Below are 18173 nucleotides of genomic sequence, written 5' to 3'. Positions count from 1 at the left end.
TGACATTGGGCTGACTTTTTTAAGTCTGCTTAAAAATATTAATTATACTGTACACTGAAACCTTTTTTCACTGTATTTGTTTCTCCTTTATTCTCTAATGTGTTAGCTAAAAATAGGGGGTCAACTTCCTAATGTGCTTGTGATGTAAAAAAGCTGGCGACAAAGTCTCCAGAAATTATTCAACTCAAAAATATACCAAAGTTCATCTGAAGCAAACATGAAGCTTTATCAGTCCAAGTGACAAAGAAATGATATAACATTTTTTATATAAAATCCTCCTGAAATTTTGAAGGCAGGCAAAAGTTACATGACAGCAAGAATGACATATAAAAATATATCTGATTTTTTTTTTAATTAAATGAGTCCTAATTTTATTTTATATGTTAGATTGCAAGGGGTCATTCGTTCAGTTGTAGATTTTATACTTGAAAAGCTGCGTTTGAAGTTTCCCATTTTACCCATGAGACAATTATGCAACAGTGATCTTCCCTTGAAGAAAACGCTGCTGCTTTGCTGTCACAAAGAATAATTACAATATAAGTGCATGATGTAGTGTATGAAACTATCCTCTGCAAGTAGCACACATGGGCCAGGACACACTTCTCAAAATCAAACCATGATTGTGAAAAGTTGTGGAAGAGTGATTTTGAGTGAGAGAGCATTTGTATCCATGGCAAAGGCTTTAGATGTTATGTGAAAACCATTCTGTGTCATGCGTTCACATGGAATACATATTACTTACATATGTAGGATGAAAAAGTACATCGAGGTGTGTCCTGAGGGACCACCAAACAACCTCTAACCTGCAGTCAGGGAATAGGTTAATGTAACTGTAGCTTTTCTTAAGTACATGCCAAGGATTTTTTTTTTCAAGGGGACATTTCTGCTTTTAGAAAACAAAGTGCACTGACTGCAAGATCAAAACATGTGCGTGAATAAGATTAATGTGTAAGACTGTGATTAAACGCTTGGTTTAAAAGATTTTGAAGGGCCTGTTTTTATTAGATTTCTGTAGATCAGGTCTACCAATTTACCCGCAAATAAGCCGATTTTTTCGTGACAGGATCTAGTTTATATTTCATCTCATAAGGTGTTTAATTATAAAGTCAACTCATTGATGAATGCGGTGTTTATGGATTTGCAACCAAATAGTTGCAGGCTAAGTAACTTAACAAGTATTCGGTTTCAACTTGGCTCCAGGCTGAACGCTCCGCCTGCTCTCACCGAGGATATTGACTTTCCCGCAAGTTAAAGTATTTAAATGTAGAGGGAGACAGATGCTGTATGCGGACTGGAGGCAACCACAAGAAATACACGTGTGGGAGGAAGGTTGAAGCAGGAGCTTTACTATCTGCGCATCTTATAGAAAGACAGTTGTGGTGACATTGCTTGAAAACTTTAAGCAAACTGAGCGGCGCTAGTATTCGTGATATTCATTCACTAGTTTTCCTTCATATCGAATCACCTTTCTTTTTAGGAAACCCACGGTAGGCTACGCATCTTATCGCTGGTGCGTAAAGATCTGTGCGTAAAACTAAAACTCTTCACTGCGGTGGCAAAGCAAGTCAAGTGGGATTCATTCTACTTTAAATCTTCATTGTTGAACAACTGAGTGTCACAAAGAGGATTTAATGGAGGTGGTTTGGTGAAAGCGACGCTTTCTCGGGACTTTAAAGTTTGGATTAACGCTTTTAAATTGTCCATTTTTTCCCCCTATCCTATAAGTAGAATGGAGCGTAGATGCCGTACCTGTATGGGACCCTGACAGTTTTGGATCTCTTAATTGCCACGGGTATCACTTTCTATGCGTAACAAGAGGGGGATAAAACTGAGCTGAAATCCCCTTCAGGAGCAACTTTATTTCCGAGAGCTTCCAGCAGCGAATCAGTGGAGTATTCATGAAGCAATATTTGAACTATTACAAGATGAGGCTGAGAACTTCGAGGTTAGGTTATCTGTAAGTAAAACATCTTTTTTCATGTAGCTCTCTGTGTAAATCATACATTCTGAGCAACAAGTTAAAGCTTTTAATTGATTTTGTCTTTGCCGCAGGTTACTTCAGTTCACGGCGCTTTGCTTTTACGCACAGGTAACGCACACTTTCACTTCAATAAAAAAAGACACTAACGCTGCATAAAGTTCTATAGGCTAATTAATTTGAACAAAACTTAACAGGTACCAAAGGCGCAGTGCTTAGCAGCTTATAGCCCACTCCCTCCACCTCTCCAATAGGCTGCAATAACAATGAAAACATTTTATTATGAGTGCTATGGCAATTGGCAACAATTCAAACATCTTGAAAAGCGGTAAGCTCCAGCCTAAAAGGTAATTGTTAAAACACATGTGGACGGCGAACGGCTGAAATGAGGGGAAAAGAGAAAGTCATGAAGGGGTGAAAGATCAACGGTGGTAAAAAAAAAAACAACCTACAGAGTGAAATGTCATCCACGAGGTTTCTTGAAAGCATCTCCGAAAAGACTCATAATAACCCAATTTTATTTTGGGTTTATTTAAAAATGACTAATGCTATGATGAACTGTTGGCAGGGGCCTTGGCTCAGTGACTTGACGGGCTTTTTATTTCCAGACAGGTGAAATAAATATTTTGCCTTGACGTGTTCGGGGTGTTTTTTTTCTCGACAGAACACCGTGCAGTCCCCTCCGAATTTCAAGCACCACGTTACCGAGCAGAGCCGGCTATCGGACCGGATGAGCCGCAGGCTGACCCGAACCTACCAGCTGTACAGTCGCACCAGCGGGAAACACGTCCAGGTCCTGGCCAACAAGAGGGTGAACGCCAACGGAGAAGACGGAGCGGCACACGGTTAGATACAAGTGATCGCTAAATAAGACCAGCAGGGAGGACTAAATCTTATAGTTAAAAAAACAAAAATATATTTATATATTTTGGGGATTTATTTTTAAATAGTTGCTGAATAGTCTCACTTAACCATTAACCTTTCCAAATTTACGCATGCGATAATGTATTTAGGCTCACTGTAGTTTATGCAATAAATAGGTAGTTAAACGATGCACATATGTTAATCCGTTCAGGGGAATCACTTTTTATTGTCTCTAAAATGATCGAGCGACTTTACTTCTTCAAGCCCGTGTATTATGGCCAGATCAGTCAAACCCCATGACAGTTAAAGGCCATCGTTTCTTACATTTCAGTGCCTTTAAACCTCAGGAAAACAGTAAAATACGAAACATGTTCACCTTACAAACACCGGAATTGTTTAAGTTCAATGGCGCGCAGGACGGTGTTGAAAAGCAGCATAAATTATGTCATTTTTGGCCGCCTGTGGAAAACCGTTTGAGCCAGTAGAAACAGAAGCCACAGTTGCAAACATTGTTAGTGGCATCAGTGTTGCCATCTTTTATGTCTTGTGCAGATGAATTCTTTCTTAGTGTGTTGGTGTTGCAGAAAGTCTGTGACACCTGTTATGATGGACTTCAGCAGGGACATTTTTCTTAACATTTAACTGGAGGAAAAAAGATCTTAAACTTAAAAGGAAACATAATTTCTGTCACCAAAATTTTGGTGCGTCTAGGCATCTTTCCACCACAACCGCCACCATCCATCCACCTCTCAATGCATGATGCCTGCTACTTGGAGGCTGGTTTTATGAGGAATTTTCATTGCTTTACACTCAATGTATGACTCAGTTTACAAGGAGCGGTGAAGTCAGCATCTTCACTTTATACCTTTTCCTCTCCAGTCCTCTCCTGTGTGCACTTTTGTCTTTTAAATTTCTTTTGCCTAGACTCACATTCACAGAGAGAGCAAGAGTCAGCCATGCATACACTCTCCACACATCCTAAGTGGGTGTCACTGTTGTAACTGGCCCAAATCTGACCGTTGCTCTGTGCTCGGTGGTTGTGTCTCTGACCGCAGTATTCACTCTCTCCTTTATCCCCAGTCTGTGCTGCATCACAGCACAGCATTTACAGACATTCGAAAACAATCACGCCGTACAAAATCACTATCATTTGATGCTATTTTGGAAGGTTAGCATGCTTTGTTAAAGGTGGCTGCTGGATTACAAAAAAGGGCTTAGAGAGAATTTATGTCATCTTTAGTAGACTGGTCATGATTTTTTTTTTTTTAGAAGACTTTGATTTTCTTTAATGCTGATGATAAATTTTCATATTCTTTCTGCCATGCATTAAAAAAACCCAGAAAAAAGAAATGCAGAGGTCGTTTGTCTGCATGCTTGCACCGTGACCAGACTGTATCATCTCATTATACGCATTTGCTTTCTTTGTCTATGCAGCTAAACTGGAAGTGGAGACGGATTCTTTTGGAAGTCGCATTCGTATTAAAGGGGTGAAGACAGGATATTACATATGTATGAACAAGAAGGGGAAGTTGATCGGCAAGGTAATCTGGAAATAATAGTTCTGTGGCTGCATAAGACGACAGCGACATTGTGAAGTGTTCCTTGGAAATGTATTTTGCAGATTTCAAGCTTATGGCAATACATTGTTGAGACTCATTCAAAGCCGGAACAAATTCGGTTTTGAGAGATATTTCATTGTCTGGAAATAAAGATGGTGTTTCTGATTCCTGGAGATTGTCCAAATGTGTCTCAGCTTCTCGTGTCTTTTTCTTTCCTCAGCGGAAAGGGCGAGGCAAGGACTGCATCTTCACCGAGATTGTTCTGGAAAACAACTACACTGCACTCCAGAACGCCAAGTACGAGGGCTGGTACATGGCTTTTACACGCAAGGGCCGCCCCAGGAAGGCCTCCAAGACCAAGCAACACCAGAGGGAGGCCCACTTCATGAAGCGTCTACCCAGGGGGCACTTGCTGAGTGAGAAGAGACCGTTTGATGTTCTTCCTCTCCCTGTCCCCGCGCACCCTTTCAACAAGCGGACTAAACATTCCCACCACCAGCGCTCAGGGGGACGCTGAGGACTGAAACCACTGAGGGAGAACCGTGGATGAACCAGCACAGAAGAACCACTACAAGAGAAAACCATGTGCTTCATGCAAACTAACTTTTCCTGTCAAGTGCCAATACACTTTTTGCCTCATTTTTGGATTCGATATATAATTTTTTGTTGTTTTTTGTACTGGCTTGTATGTAAACATTGACTATCTAATCTGTTAGATTTTTTTCCAATTCAGACAAACTGTAGAACGCTTATTTTCTTATTAAATCAGGAGGCATTTAAAGTACAGGAGAGCTCAACAATAATTTCACGAATGAAAACCCTTTGTTAGAAGTTAGTCAGCTCAGCAACAAAGAATGTTTAAATGAGTATAATGAAGCTAGACACGGCAGCTATCTGTGGTTACAGCATCTGACTTTCAGCTGACATGCTATCTTGCCTTTATGAGGCCATTTTGGAGACTATGTAACCTGTTTTTTTTCTACATATATAAATATATTTTTACTGTAAAAATGTAAATTACATCAAATGATGGAAATATTTATTGTAGAGTGTATATTAAAACCACTAAAGAACGACATCACAGGCTGCTCTGGTTTTCTCTTGTGTGTTTATATTGGGATGGAAAGCTAGCGTGCGATGCTGGTATCCCCCCAAAACTGCAGTTCTCTCCACCTTCTTCTTCAAGCTGGAGACCCAGATAACTGAGAGGCAATATCTGTGACAGGCTACTGAATTCAATGTGCTCAGCAAGTGAGACTTGGGCCTGAATGGCCCAAGCTATGCATTAAAAGCGATGAGGTCAGCCCACCATTTTGGCCCAAACAAAGGTTACCACCATGTAGTTGCATTTCTCACGATCGCACACCGTAACCCTCTGATCAAATGGGCCCTTTGTGAAACCTCATATAAAAGGGCATGTTATACAATAGTGGGTTCGAATAATAACACGAGGAGGGGTCAGTTATCAAAAAGGAAGCCAGTCACACAGGGAGGGGTAAGGGGTTTTGAGGGGGGGGAGGTGGCGAGGCAGCGAAGAGGGAGTTGAGGGGTTGCAGAAAAAGCACCAGGGCTTGTGTGGCAAACTGTGGCATCAACTGAAAGAGGGGGAATGGCTGGGAATAGGCATTCGGCAATGAAAGGGAGGCAGGAAAGAAACCCTCTTCCCAGAAGCAGCTGAGCATGACCATCAGAGGCCAAATGACAGGGGAGGAAGAAGACCCTGAACAGAGCTCCCACAATGTTGGAGCTGGATGTCCAATTTGTTAGCTGTTTTGACAGTAGATGAAACTCTGAGAACAGTTAATTATTAAAGAAAATTAAGACTTCTAAATGAACGCTACTCAGCAGCAGAAACCTTCATTATGTTTAAGATAATCAGAATCAACATTTGGCACCAAGACCGAACTATCAAACGCTACGTACGAATTTATTTTTGTCATTTTGACAGTCAGGCCCCTCACAAGAATTTACAAAGCGACAGGGCCAGCTGGTTTTGAAATGTTTTCTTATATTCTTGTTCTTTCCATCTGGATGAAGACAAAGCACAATAGTGAGGGAGAGAGACCTGTGGTTTTGTCTCTGCTTTCTGCACTTGCTCTCTGGGTTTGGACAAGTGGTAAAAAATGCAAGGAATCACAGGGTTCAAACAATCTATATTTAAATGCCATTGTCTCCTTTAAACACACTACTTCTTTTGTTGTCCACTGTCTAAGTATTCCTCACCAGCCAACAATTTTTCAATTTTTCTTTAATTGAACTCGGATTAAAGAAAAAAAAATAGAGAAATACCCAACTTTAATAAACCTCATTCAGCGTACAGTATACACAAACATTTCAGTTTCTCAAAGATATAAAATCTCAGCTTCACATTCCTTCACGTTAAACAAACAAACAAACAAACACAAATTTCATAGAAATTTGAAATAAAGCTCTGCAAAAACAGTTGCATCTAATTCTTACTTATGTCTACGGCACTTTGGACATAGACCACTAAGTCAGAATCGCCTTCTCTTGTAAAGGGAAATGGTAACGCAAGTTTCAGTAATGGCTTTCAGGGTGGCCCACTACATACAAGGAACATGAGGGTATTCATTTAACACAAATGGGATGTCCTCGTAACTGTGACCTCGGAACGAACAGGGATGAAGCCTTGTGTGTTTTGAGTGTTTTACAAGGACATCAATGGAAGGAGGCCGGTAGGTTATGTGACCCCCCCCAACAAAACTTCTCCACAGTAGGTTTGGTAAAAAGAAGCAAAAACAGATTCTGACATTATTTTTTGTCAGCCAAAGAATTTGGGTTAAAAATTAAACCACAAAGTTTTTAAATCTACTGATAATATATTTTACTAAATATCACTGTATCAAACATAAATGGCTGGACACATTTCCAGACATATAATTCCACCAAATTAATTAAGACAATTAGACATTAAGCTAAGGGACAAGGCACAGTGAATCTTAATGAAGGGATTAAGTACAGAAGAAATAAATGAGAGCTCATACGTGACTGGAAAATGATGCTGCGAGGTTCTGCTCTAAATGCAACCCAGAATTATTCCCTGGCTCCCACAGGCAGAATTCATTGGGTTTTGCAGTCGACGTCCCCGTCAGCACTCCCCTTCAGCTTTTTCAGCTCCTTCAGTAGCTCTTGTTCAAGGGTTAAGATCTCTTTGGGTTTCTCGTACTGGACAACAGAGAAAAAATAATAATAACAGATTTTATTTATGCATATTATTGAGTGTCTTCATAAAAAAGTCTGAAAAAATTAACACACAAAGTGATTGAAGCAATTATTGTGAGCACGAAAAATAAACGTGGGAAATAAAAAAAAGAAAAGAAACAATTCTTCACTCTCATGATTGGCATATAGTGCTTAAACAATAAAGTGAAACTGTTCTTATGTCTCTTTGCAAAAGAGAGAGATACATTTTCTTTGAATGTGTGGACAAAAACATATTTTGTACATATATATTCTTTTAATAACAGTGCAGGTATACTCGTTAAATAGATTCTCTTCGGGCTGGAGCAATTTTAACTTTATCATAAACTGATGATAAAATTGCATAAAATACACACACATACATACATACACACATATATATATATACATACATACATACATACATACATACATACATACATACATACATACATACATACATACATACATACATACATACATACATACATACATACATACATACATACATACATATATATATATATATATATATATATATATATCAATTGCTGGTATGCAAAACTTACGCTAACAATTAAAGTGTTGTTGGCATGAGTGAAACTTAGCGCGGAGTTGTCTAATGGTAGCTGACTGCGGTCGAGATCAGGAACACTGAACTTCTTGTAATACCTGGGAAGACATGGGAAGGATGTCACAAAGCTGAACTGTCGGGACAAACGTATTGTAAACAGTGCCATCTATAGGGAGAATGCAGGGACTTCAATGCAACCAGTGAACAAAACAGAAATAGGTGCACAGATGTGTTCTCATGCATATTTACTTTTTGTTTGAGGTTTTGATGATGATGCATCTCTCAGAGTGATCCACTGAAACACTGAAGACATCTTTGGGGTAGGAAAGGTTGCGGATCCTCCACTGAAAGCTGGTCTTTGTGTCTTTACGCATGAATATGGGCTGCGCAAACAAAATGAAGACGAACTTCACAAATGTAAGTCAAAAGTAGAGATCTAATTAAAACGTTAACACCTACATTTGAGCTGTTCTCTTTGATCATATCAGACTCCAAAGATGCAACAGGACCTGCAAGGGGCTCCCCAACCTCCACCAGCCACAAGCCCTGAACTCCAAGCGTGCTTTTATGGCGCCATTTTCTCACTGAAATGTATCAAATGCTTTATGAGACACAAACTGATCCAATGCATGAAACTGTAGAAATTAACACCATTCAGCTGTGTATAACTCAAAACATGTGGCTTACCGAGGAGCTCATCTGTTTTTAAGTCATATTCTTCTGCCATTTCTTTTCCATCTGTGAAGAGATAGTGGATCTTCCTTTTTCCTGCACAAAAAAGAAGTCAAATTTGAGCCATATAAGCAGATATGCATCAATTGCAAAACTCTAGGCAAATACCAATGCTGCAAAACAGTTGTCCCAATAGCTGATTCAGATCTTTGTTTTTCAGTCAGTTTATTTTGTTGTTTATTCTTTATTCTTTATTTCCAACTATTGTACCAGGAACACCAATATATTAAATCTAAATAAATAATTGACCTGTTTTTAAAAAAAAATCAGCTCTTCATCACACTGATTTGTGATACTGATTTTTAGTCAAAAGAACCAATATCAACAGATACCGACATTCAGCCAACATACAGGCGAATTCCTAAGTATTAGTAAACAAATTACTCTCTACTCACTACAACAACAGAAATCATGCCAAATCCAACTAAATTAAGTCCTTACCCAGCTCTAATTTTGATCATTGTCATGATATATGTAAAATATACTCTCACTGGCCACTCCATAGGTACACCTGCCTTTCAATGTCAATATCCAATCAGTTAATCACATGGCAGCAGCTCGGTGTATTTAAGCATGTAGACATGGTCAAGATGAGTTGCTGAAGTTCAAACCTAGCTTCGCAATGAGGAAGAAAGGTGATTTAAGTGACTTCAAAAGTTGCACGGTTATCTGTGCCAGACAGGCTGATCTGAGCATTTTCACAAACTGCTGATCTACTGGGATTTTCTCACACATACATTTCTAGGGTTTAGAGAGAATCCAGAGAAAATATCCACTGAGCAGCAGTTCTCAGCATTAAAATGGCTTGTTGATGTTCGAGGTTAGAAGAGAATAGCCAAGCAGGTCACAGTAACTCAAATGACCACTTGTTACGACCAACATATTCAGAAGAACATCTCTGAACACAGCATGTTGAAACTTGCAGAAGACCATGGTGCATGTCATTCTTGTAAGAACAAGACACTGAGGTTATAATCCATACAGACTCAGAAAAATTGGACAAGAGAGCATTGAGGTTCAGATAAGGGCAGTGTAATTCGGATAACAGAAACAGAATGTGGGTTCAAACGCATGAAAGCATAGAAGCATCATGCCCTGTATCAACGGTTTGTGCTGCAGATGGTGGGGTAATGTTGTAGGGGATATTTTCCTTGTATACTTTGGGCCCTTTGGTACCAACTGAGCATCATTTAAAAGCAGACTGTTGTTGCTGACCGTGTCCATCTCTTTGTAACAATGCTGCATCCTCTGATGTCTGTTTCCAGCAGGATAACACATCATGTCATAAACCTCAGGTAATCTCATATTGGTTTCTTGAACGTGATAATGAGTTCACTGTACTAAAATGGCTTTTACAGTGACCAGATCTCAGTCCAATAGACCACCTAAGGGATGTGATAGAACTTCATGGATGTGCAGTCAGCAAAACTGCACAACTGTGCGATGCTCTCATGTAAATATGGACCTAGATCTTTAAGAACTGCTTTTAGCACTTTATGTAATCTGTGGCATGAAGAATTGAGGCAGTTCTGCCAGTAAGGGGGTAAGGGGAAGTATCCGGTGTGTGTATATTTTCCTTACAAATTTAGGATCAAACCGTAATTTACAAATAAGAACAACAGGCTTAAATAGTCAAGCAGGTGAACTCACTTAAGAAAGAGAAGTAACAATGTGCGCAGTGCAAATGCCTGACTAGCTTGCCGTTGACATCTAGAGAAAAGCACGTATTTACTTTGGACATATTATCGTAATTTTTTACAATTTGGAGCCTAGCTGTTTTACTAAAAAGACACCCATTTCTTGTAATTTTAAAGCAAAAACAACCTCAATGGAGTTCAATACCACCTGTACCACCTCTTGTTACCTACTTATATTACATGTTAGCGGTACCGCTGTGTGCGAAGTTGAGATGACTGAGTTAAAATGCTTAAAATGAAAGTAATTCTGGGGGAACGAGAAAAACAGGTCTCTGTATTAAAAACACATTTTACTTCTTGCACTTACCATCATGTATTAAAGCCGTTTTCTTTGACGATTTTAGGATATCACTCCAGCTCTGCACAGCCATGTTTCAAACAAATGTTTCTATAGAGCCACTTCCGGATTCAACCCGTAACCAAAGCAACCGCGATAAGTACATTAAGCAAATTATAAAAGTATTTATATAATAGGTAAAAAATTATCAATGAATTTACTGGAATCAATTATTTTTTTCAATCAAAACATAATATGTCACTTCGGGGATTATGATACATTTTAACAAAATTTAAATACTCGATGAACCGGAAGTAAAACGTTTAAATTGAACGTTGTCCGTCTTTTGACGTTCCTGTATGTATGGTTCCATGCGATCAGGGGTAAGATCCAAAACATTAGAGTTTCAAGCGTTTAAAACAACTTTAAACATGCACTTATGCAGGGAAACTTTAGATTTTTTTTTAATTTAGTTTATATATATTGAGATAATACTACAATTGTAATAATCTAAATACTGATTTCTTGGCTATTGCTAACGTCAGCTTCAGCTAAAGATAGTGTACGATTTGCAGACTATCTGTCAAGAGTATCCATTGTACAGAGAGTAGTTTTAAAGCAGTAACTGTAAGAAAAATTTATTTTCGTAGTAGGGGTTAAGAAAATTGACACACCAGTCAAATAGCAGTAGTGTAACGCGACAAAGTAATGGGGGACAGATGTCTTCTCACTGGAGTATTATATGCTACTTTGCATTTCAGAGTGAAGCATTGTACTGTATAAAATCTATGTGAGATTATAATGCTATTAAACTGCTACATAGCTGAAAGTTCATCCTACCAAACCCTTGAGCTTAACCCTTTAAATGTGTCTCACACACCAATGCATCATTAAGATCTCTTTAACAAAAAGTTCTGACCAGAATAAGATTTAAAATTTCTGCATCCTGTTATATGAAGCAATATTTGTTTTCTTTCAGACACATGAAATCTGAATAGATTTCCCTAACATTTTTGTGTATTTATGTGCAGTATACACTCTGCCTGACTCTAAAGGGTTGTTGTTTGTGGGATTCCAAACAAGTGTGCTGTCAACGAGGAAGTTGCAGTGTCCTCTGGAGAACAAACGACACACTATCATCACTCATGAGTGAAGGGTGCTTTTAAAGTGTCTTCTTCTGAAATGATCATTTATTGGCTTTTATAAATGCCAGTACTGATAACTCAGACAGCAGGCTTTGTGAAATGTGTACCATCAAACTAATTGCTCTAAAATTGCTGTTAAATTCAAAATATTAGAAAATTACTTAAATGTCTCTCATAATTGCAACATTTTTAGATGGGTTATACATTCCACTAAAGGACATGTTAAGGGAACAATAAATTACTTGACATTTCCACACACTAAATTAAGTCCATTTTCTCATGTCAGCAAACTGGACTGAATCACTGTTAAAATTATTTTACTTTACTTTTTTTCCAAATATGTGTTTGTTTCCCAGCTTTAGACTGCAGTGTTATAATTCTCTCTTACGTCACAGGCCACTTGCTCCTCCTATCACCAGAAAAGATGGAGCCTCGTCATGGGATCATGAAAGCTTTTTCTAAAGTCAAAAGGGCAAAAGTGCTACAGGGGAAGGATGCACCCCCACTGAAGAAGACAGCAGATGACTGTGATGTCACAGGTGGTTACAGTGTTTGCACGCATGCGTCCACATTACAGAAAGAGTGATTTTTTTATTTTTTTATTTTTTTTAAATGGAGCACAACATAGAAAAAATATAAATAAGGCTGCATTACATTAAGAGAGAAATGAATACTGTGCCAGAATGCAAAATATTTGTTTACTGGGATTGTTTTAACATTTTCTGCCTCAGGAAACTCTTTTAATGGAGTGACGGTGTACCTTCTGCCTGCTGGAATAGGAAATGCCAGATGCCAGATTTTCCAAAGACAAATTCAGCAGAATGGGGGACGAACAGAGAGTTCACTGTGTCCCGGTGTCACTCATGTTGTTGTGGACGACAATGTGGACAGCGAAAGGGCTCTGCGCCTGCTGAAAGTAAATTGTATGCCCTCTGGAGTCCAACTGGTAAAATGTACCTGGCTGAGCTTGTGCATTAGTGAGAAACAGCTGCTAGATATAGCCAGCTACAGCCTTCTGTCACCCAAGAGGTTTGTGATCTAAAAATGCTTTCTTTGAAAGTTAAAGGTAAAATTGTACTCCTGCTGCATGAATATCCCAAGATATTCTCACAAACATTAGAAAATGTGTATCAGCTTATTTGTACTTTACATTTACCTCGTTGACAGTAATATATGTTTTAAGCTTTGTATTGTAATGACATTTTATGTTCTATCCACTTAGTGACTCTGAAACAAAGCACGAAGAAATTAAAAAAGAGTCACTAAATATCAAACCTGATGCAGAAACTCTGATCGAGCCAGTGACTGATCAAGAGGAGAACACAGAAATGGTAAACTTCCAGATCATGTTGAAAACATTGTTTTGCAGCTTCTTGGTGCATTTCAGTCTTTCAGTTAGTAATCATTTGGAGCAGTCAGGGGAAAAAGTTTAGACCCCAAACGCAAGAAACAGAAACAGTTATTTTACATTACATCCTGCCCTCAGACAGTCCCAGACAGCAAAGAGGAAGTGCGGGGAGAAGAAGACGGCGTCTCTCAGAGTGATCTGGAAGCTCTCATCACTGGCCAGCACCCCAAAGAGGAGACTCCTGGCCCCAGCCTCTCCCTTGGTCCAGATACTGCTGCTCAGAAGCCAGTATCGGGGAAGTGGGTCTGTGCCCAGTCCTCTCAGTCCAAAAGTAATAACTTCAACAAGCACATCACAGACAAACTTGAATTGCTGGCCAAGGCCTACACGCATCAGGGGGACAAGTGGAGGGCGCTGGGCTACTCCAAGGCTGTCAACGCACTGAAAAGCTACCATAAACCCGTTACATCATATCAGGTAGCCTTACCCAGATACTTTAAATGCAATGTTTAGATTGCTGATTACCTGCATATGTCATTGTGTACTGTAAGTTTTATCTTCTGTGATAATACAAGGACTGTCTAGCTTTTTTTTTTTTTTTTAATTACATTTTTTCCCATTGGTCTCAGGAAGCTTGTCAGATCCCAGGAATAGGAAAACGCATGGCTGACAAAATTGAAGAGATTATGGAGAGCGGTCATTTGCGGAAGCTTGATCACATCGGTGAGGCTGTGCCAGTGCTGGAGCTTTTCATGAACATCTGGGGTGCTGGAACTAAAACTGCACAACTGTGGTACCAACAGGTGAAAACTCACATATTAGTATAGGAGATTGAAGTACAAAGATTGTACCCCGCACAAAAAGTTGTTAGTGAATTATGTTGTCTGTGTCTTTTCTGTCTTACAATATGTTTTACAACACAGTGATATGATATTGACTTCTATTTCATGAAATATAAGGTAACAGAAAGGCGTTTAAGATTGAAATTTTGGGCTATAGCCTGAAAAATGAAACAACCTGACTGATATGGTGGTAAAATTTCTGCCGCACTGGTATTGCTGCACATATTGACTGATTGCAGTGCAGAACTACAGAAGATTTAAGATAATGTAAAAACAGTGTTGCCATTAGACAGTTTGTCTACAAAGAGCTTTGGAATTTATTTTTCAACAACACAGTCATTGCATTTTCTCATAAATCTGTTAATAAAATAACAAATTCTGGTGAAAATGTGAGCTACAATATGTATTGTTATACCATTATTGGGTTTTCTAAACTGTAAAATTACTCACTTATGAGATGTCAGTTTTACTACGCCAAAGCTCTTTTAAAAATTCTCCCTGGCTATACTCTGGACTCTGTATAATTAGCAGCTTCAGTCAAATGAAATCCGTATCATTTTACTCCTCCATACGATATTTATTAAAGGTACAGCTGTGACTAGGAATTCAAGTGGGTTCATCCTAAACTCTGATGTAACAGTACAGTGGGTTGAAATTAGTTACTAAGAAATAAGTCATAGATTCAATTGTAAGCTTATTTTCTTTGTGGACAAGCTGCATGCTGCTGTGGCACCGAGGTTAACCGTTCTTTCTGGATTCAGCCAGCAATCCACAAATATTAAATAAATGAAGTGATATTTAAATAGGAAATAACAGATAGCCTCAAGGACACATCGTATTTAGATCCACTGTCTGATCTAACATGTATTCTGACATTGCCTGTGAGTTTGAAGTTTCTTGTTTATCAAAACAACTGAATGCAACTGTTGTTCACTATCTTGCTTACCGCTAATACGTTTACTAAACTACAGCATTTTGATCTGACTGAGGGGGAAAAAACAGTTGTATCCAGGTGAGACCATGTGATTGTTTATCTGCTTCCATGACTTCAGCTGGAAGGTGTGCCAGGATTCAAAATAATATCAGATTTAATGACTCATGAATCAATTTTACCGGAACAAGGTTCCAGGAAACACTGAATCTCAAGCCACTTTCATTCTTGGCTGTGAATGTCTTTAATTTTATTCTAGTTTATTCTAATTTTATTAATAATTAGAATTTTAAAAAATCAGTAAGCAAATGCCAACATAACAGTTTTTTTTTCTTAAAAATGTCATTTTGCCTTTCAGGGATTTCGTACTTTGGAGGATATCCATACAAAAGCCCACCTGACAAACACTCAGAAAATAGGACTCAAGCACTACAATGACTTTCTAGACCGAATGCCCAGAGAAGAAGCAGGAGCCATAGAAAAAGTGGTAATGCATCTTCATCTGTCACATTAAGAGCATGTATAATTTAGTGATGATGACTGAAATATCTTTATTTCTTTCACCACTCTAATATGTTTAGTCAAGTTTAAACAGAGTTGAGATATCTGAATAAGATTTGCTTCTTTAACCATCAGAAATGTAGAAAGAGGGTCTGAAGAAGGAAAAAGCTTGTGTCAGCTTTCCTTGACTGCTTGATGATGGAAAAACCAGACTGCCTTTTCACGAAGTAGAGCATCCCAAAGGGGAAAAGTAAATCCTTAAACTTGCTGCATCTTAAGTTAGCCAGATACCTGTTCGCTCCAGAGCGTTAAGTACAACGCTAGTTGTTTTCATATTGTATTACTTAGATTTTCTTTTTCCTACAAAGCTGCCAGATAGAGCGTGCATATTAGATAGATGGCTAAAGCATGTGTGCTCCCTTGAGCTTGTCAAAATTATATGCGATGCCTTAGCAAGGCTACCTCCCAGTATTTGGCTGGGAACAGGTAAAAACTTTCTTTTTTTGCCAGTAAACATACAAAAACAAGCAAATGTGAAAAAAACAACACACAAAAATATCAGCATGCCAATAAGAAGTGGAATGTTTTTGCAGGTAACAGCGTTTGTGCTTTATTAACGGTCTTTTCCATGCATGTGCAGGTGAGGGATGCTGCACAAGCCATCGACCCTGGCCTAGTGGCAATAGCATGTGGCTCCTATCGTCGGGGAAAAGCCACATGTGGAGATGTTGATGTACTTATATCTCACCCTGATGGCAGGTCCCACAGGGGCATTTTTACTAAAGTCTTACAGACACTCCGTGACAGTGGTAAGCATCATTTTTGTTGATGGGAAAAACTTAAGCATGTATTTTATTTTATTTTTTTTTTTTTTTAATAAAAATCTCTTTATTTCTGACCTGTTTACTTTAAGGGTTTTTAACTGATGACCTGGTGAGCCACGAGGAGAACGGTGAGCAGAAGAAATACATGGGTGTGTGCCGTTTGCTGGGGCATGACCAACGCCATCGCAGGCTGGATATCATCATAGTGCCCTACAATGAGTTTGCTTGTGCTCTGATGTATTTCACTGGTTCGGCACACTTTAACCGTTCAATGAGAGCCTTGGCAAAGACAAAAAGAATGAGCCTATCAGAGCACTCCCTGAACAAAGATGTGGTACGTCAAGGAAGTGTGAAGGTGCATGGTGGCACTCCACTTCCCACACTGACAGAGAAAGATGTTTTTAGCCTTTTGGGCATACCCTACAGAGATCCCCATGAAAGGGACTGGTGATGATTTGACGATTAGCTTATGGTTTTATAGAAAAATAATTATGATGATAAGGAATAGGCAGCACGGTGGCACGGTGGTTAGCACTGTTGCCGCACAGCAAGAAGGTCCTGAGTTCAATTCCACCATCAGGCCGGGGTCTTTCTGTGTGGAGTTTGCATGTTCTCCCCATGTCTGCGTGGGTTCCCTCTGGGTACTCCGGCTTCCTCCCACCGTTGGCCCTGCGACAGACTGGCGACCTGTCCCGCCTCTCGCCCTATGACAGCTGGGATTGGCTCCAGCACCCCCCACGACCCTGAAAAGGATAAGCGGTAGCGAATGGATGGATGATAAGGAATAATGATTATTGGACTCAAACAATTTTAAGTATATTTTACAGGTCCTTAGATTATACAAGAGCCCTATTTGACTTGAATGCTAATTCATATTTTGCAAATTAAAGAATGGTGGTAGTCCAACCTTATAAAAAGCTAAAGCTTGTTTGTTGCCTGTGTTTAGCTCCAAAATGTCTGTGGCTACTGCACAAAATTGAATATTCTTGTTTGAACCAGGAATGTTTTTGGTGTGAGGTAGCAGTGGTAACTTAAAAGTGTGAAATTTAAACAACAACGGTGATCTAATACTGGCAGAAGAGGTTTTAGAGGCTTGTAAATTCAGAAAAGAAATGTGGGATAAGTGTCACTAAGTGAGTGAAGTGACCTTCAGTTCATGTCAGGAGGATGTTGAATGTTTTAAGTATTTTTTTTTTAAATATTACAGATGATAACAGAATGTAATAAAAGATTACATGACTTGTTTGTCTGTCTTTCTTTCTTTAACATATATATTTATTTATTTTAGAACTAAGAAGTCCTGGTTAGAGTATTCACTAGTTAAGTGTTGTAGAGTTTTTGAACTTTGTTACAACGTAGAACCTCTCTCCCATCACTTTTATCACTTCAAAAAGGCCAAATAAAGGAAACGACTAACAAAAACACAGACGTTTTTATTTTGCTGTTGAGAAGAACTTGGCTGTTCCGAAGGTATGTTCCCACGAAACTGAGACGTTAACCCAGGATCATAACAACCCCATGCACGGGAGACGCACCGATTAGTGATTGGCCAGACTCTTCCCATCTGGCTGGGACTGTCCAATCGCTGGTCAATCCGCAAAACCAGTTATGATCCACAGCACCGAACGCCCATCACGTTGCGCACATGCAACTTATAGAGGTGACCACGCCACACCCAGGTGACCGAAGCGGAGTGCCTG

The 18173-nt window shown here is 39.1% G+C and overlaps 3 protein-coding genes across 3 annotated transcripts; 2 read left to right on the top strand and 1 right to left on the bottom strand.

Moving 5' to 3' along the window:
* The first annotated feature begins 1248 nt into the window (after positions 1 to 1248).
* fgf8b (fibroblast growth factor 8b) lies at positions 1249 to 5479 on the top strand. Its single transcript, XM_026170102.1, has 5 exons — positions 1249 to 1957; positions 2053 to 2089; positions 2643 to 2823; positions 4277 to 4383; positions 4622 to 5479. Exons 1-5 carry the CDS (start codon positions 1899 to 1901, stop codon positions 4916 to 4918), a joined length of 681 nt encoding a protein of 226 aa, XP_026025887.1. The 5' UTR covers positions 1249 to 1898; the 3' UTR covers positions 4919 to 5479.
* A 1058-nt stretch (positions 5480 to 6537) lies between these two features.
* Positions 6538 to 11092, bottom strand: dpcd (deleted in primary ciliary dyskinesia homolog (mouse)). Its single transcript, XM_026170103.1, has 6 exons — positions 10913 to 11092; positions 8864 to 8944; positions 8636 to 8760; positions 8426 to 8559; positions 8172 to 8274; positions 6538 to 7587 (listed from the first exon to the last, which is right to left on the bottom strand). Exons 1-6 carry the CDS (start codon positions 10974 to 10976, stop codon positions 7483 to 7485), a joined length of 612 nt encoding a protein of 203 aa, XP_026025888.1. The 5' UTR covers positions 10977 to 11092; the 3' UTR covers positions 6538 to 7482.
* A 123-nt stretch (positions 11093 to 11215) lies between these two features.
* On the top strand, positions 11216 to 16974 carry poll (polymerase (DNA directed), lambda). Its single transcript, XM_026170101.1, has 9 exons — positions 11216 to 11265; positions 12423 to 12566; positions 12759 to 13056; positions 13250 to 13358; positions 13514 to 13852; positions 14005 to 14178; positions 15507 to 15635; positions 16290 to 16458; positions 16563 to 16974. Exons 2-9 carry the CDS (start codon positions 12452 to 12454, stop codon positions 16922 to 16924), a joined length of 1695 nt encoding a protein of 564 aa, XP_026025886.1. The 5' UTR covers positions 11216 to 11265; positions 12423 to 12451; the 3' UTR covers positions 16925 to 16974.
* The last annotated feature ends 1199 nt before the right edge of the window (positions 16975 to 18173 follow it).

This window comes from Astatotilapia calliptera, chromosome 6, assembly GCF_900246225.1.
Source record: "Astatotilapia calliptera chromosome 6, fAstCal1.2, whole genome shotgun sequence".
Lineage (NCBI taxonomy): Eukaryota > Metazoa > Chordata > Actinopteri > Cichliformes > Cichlidae > Astatotilapia > Astatotilapia calliptera.
The sequence above is the reverse complement of the archived record's forward strand: the minus strand, read 5'-3'. Positions and strand labels throughout refer to the sequence as shown.

Bases quoted from the DNA above. Each gene is read 5' to 3' on its own strand.
- fgf8b (XM_026170102.1), top strand. From the start codon at position 1,899: ATGAAGCAATATTTGAACTATTACAAGATGAGGCTGAGAACTTCGAGG. The intron at 2,824-4,276 runs GTTAGATACAAG...TTGTCTATGCAG, and splicing joins AGAAGACGGAGCGGCACACG to CTAAACTGGAAGTGGAGACG. The intron at 4,384-4,621 runs GTAATCTGGAAA...TTCTTTCCTCAG, and splicing joins AGGGGAAGTTGATCGGCAAG to CGGAAAGGGCGAGGCAAGGA.
- dpcd (XM_026170103.1), bottom strand. From the start codon at position 10,976: ATGGCTGTGCAGAGCTGGAGTGATATCCTAAAATCGTCAAAGAAAACG. The intron at 8,560-8,635 runs GTAGGTGTTAAC...TTGTTTGCGCAG, and splicing joins TCAAAGAGAACAGCTCAAAT to CCCATATTCATGCGTAAAGA. The intron at 8,275-8,425 runs GTAAATATGCAT...ATGTCTTCCCAG, and splicing joins ATCAAAACCTCAAACAAAAA to GTATTACAAGAAGTTCAGTG.
- poll (XM_026170101.1), top strand. From the start codon at position 12,452: ATGGAGCCTCGTCATGGGATCATGAAAGCTTTTTCTAAAGTCAAAAGG. The intron at 13,359-13,513 runs GTAAACTTCCAG...TCCTGCCCTCAG, and splicing joins AAGAGGAGAACACAGAAATG to ACAGTCCCAGACAGCAAAGA. The intron at 14,179-15,506 runs GTGAAAACTCAC...TTTGCCTTTCAG, and splicing joins CACAACTGTGGTACCAACAG to GGATTTCGTACTTTGGAGGA.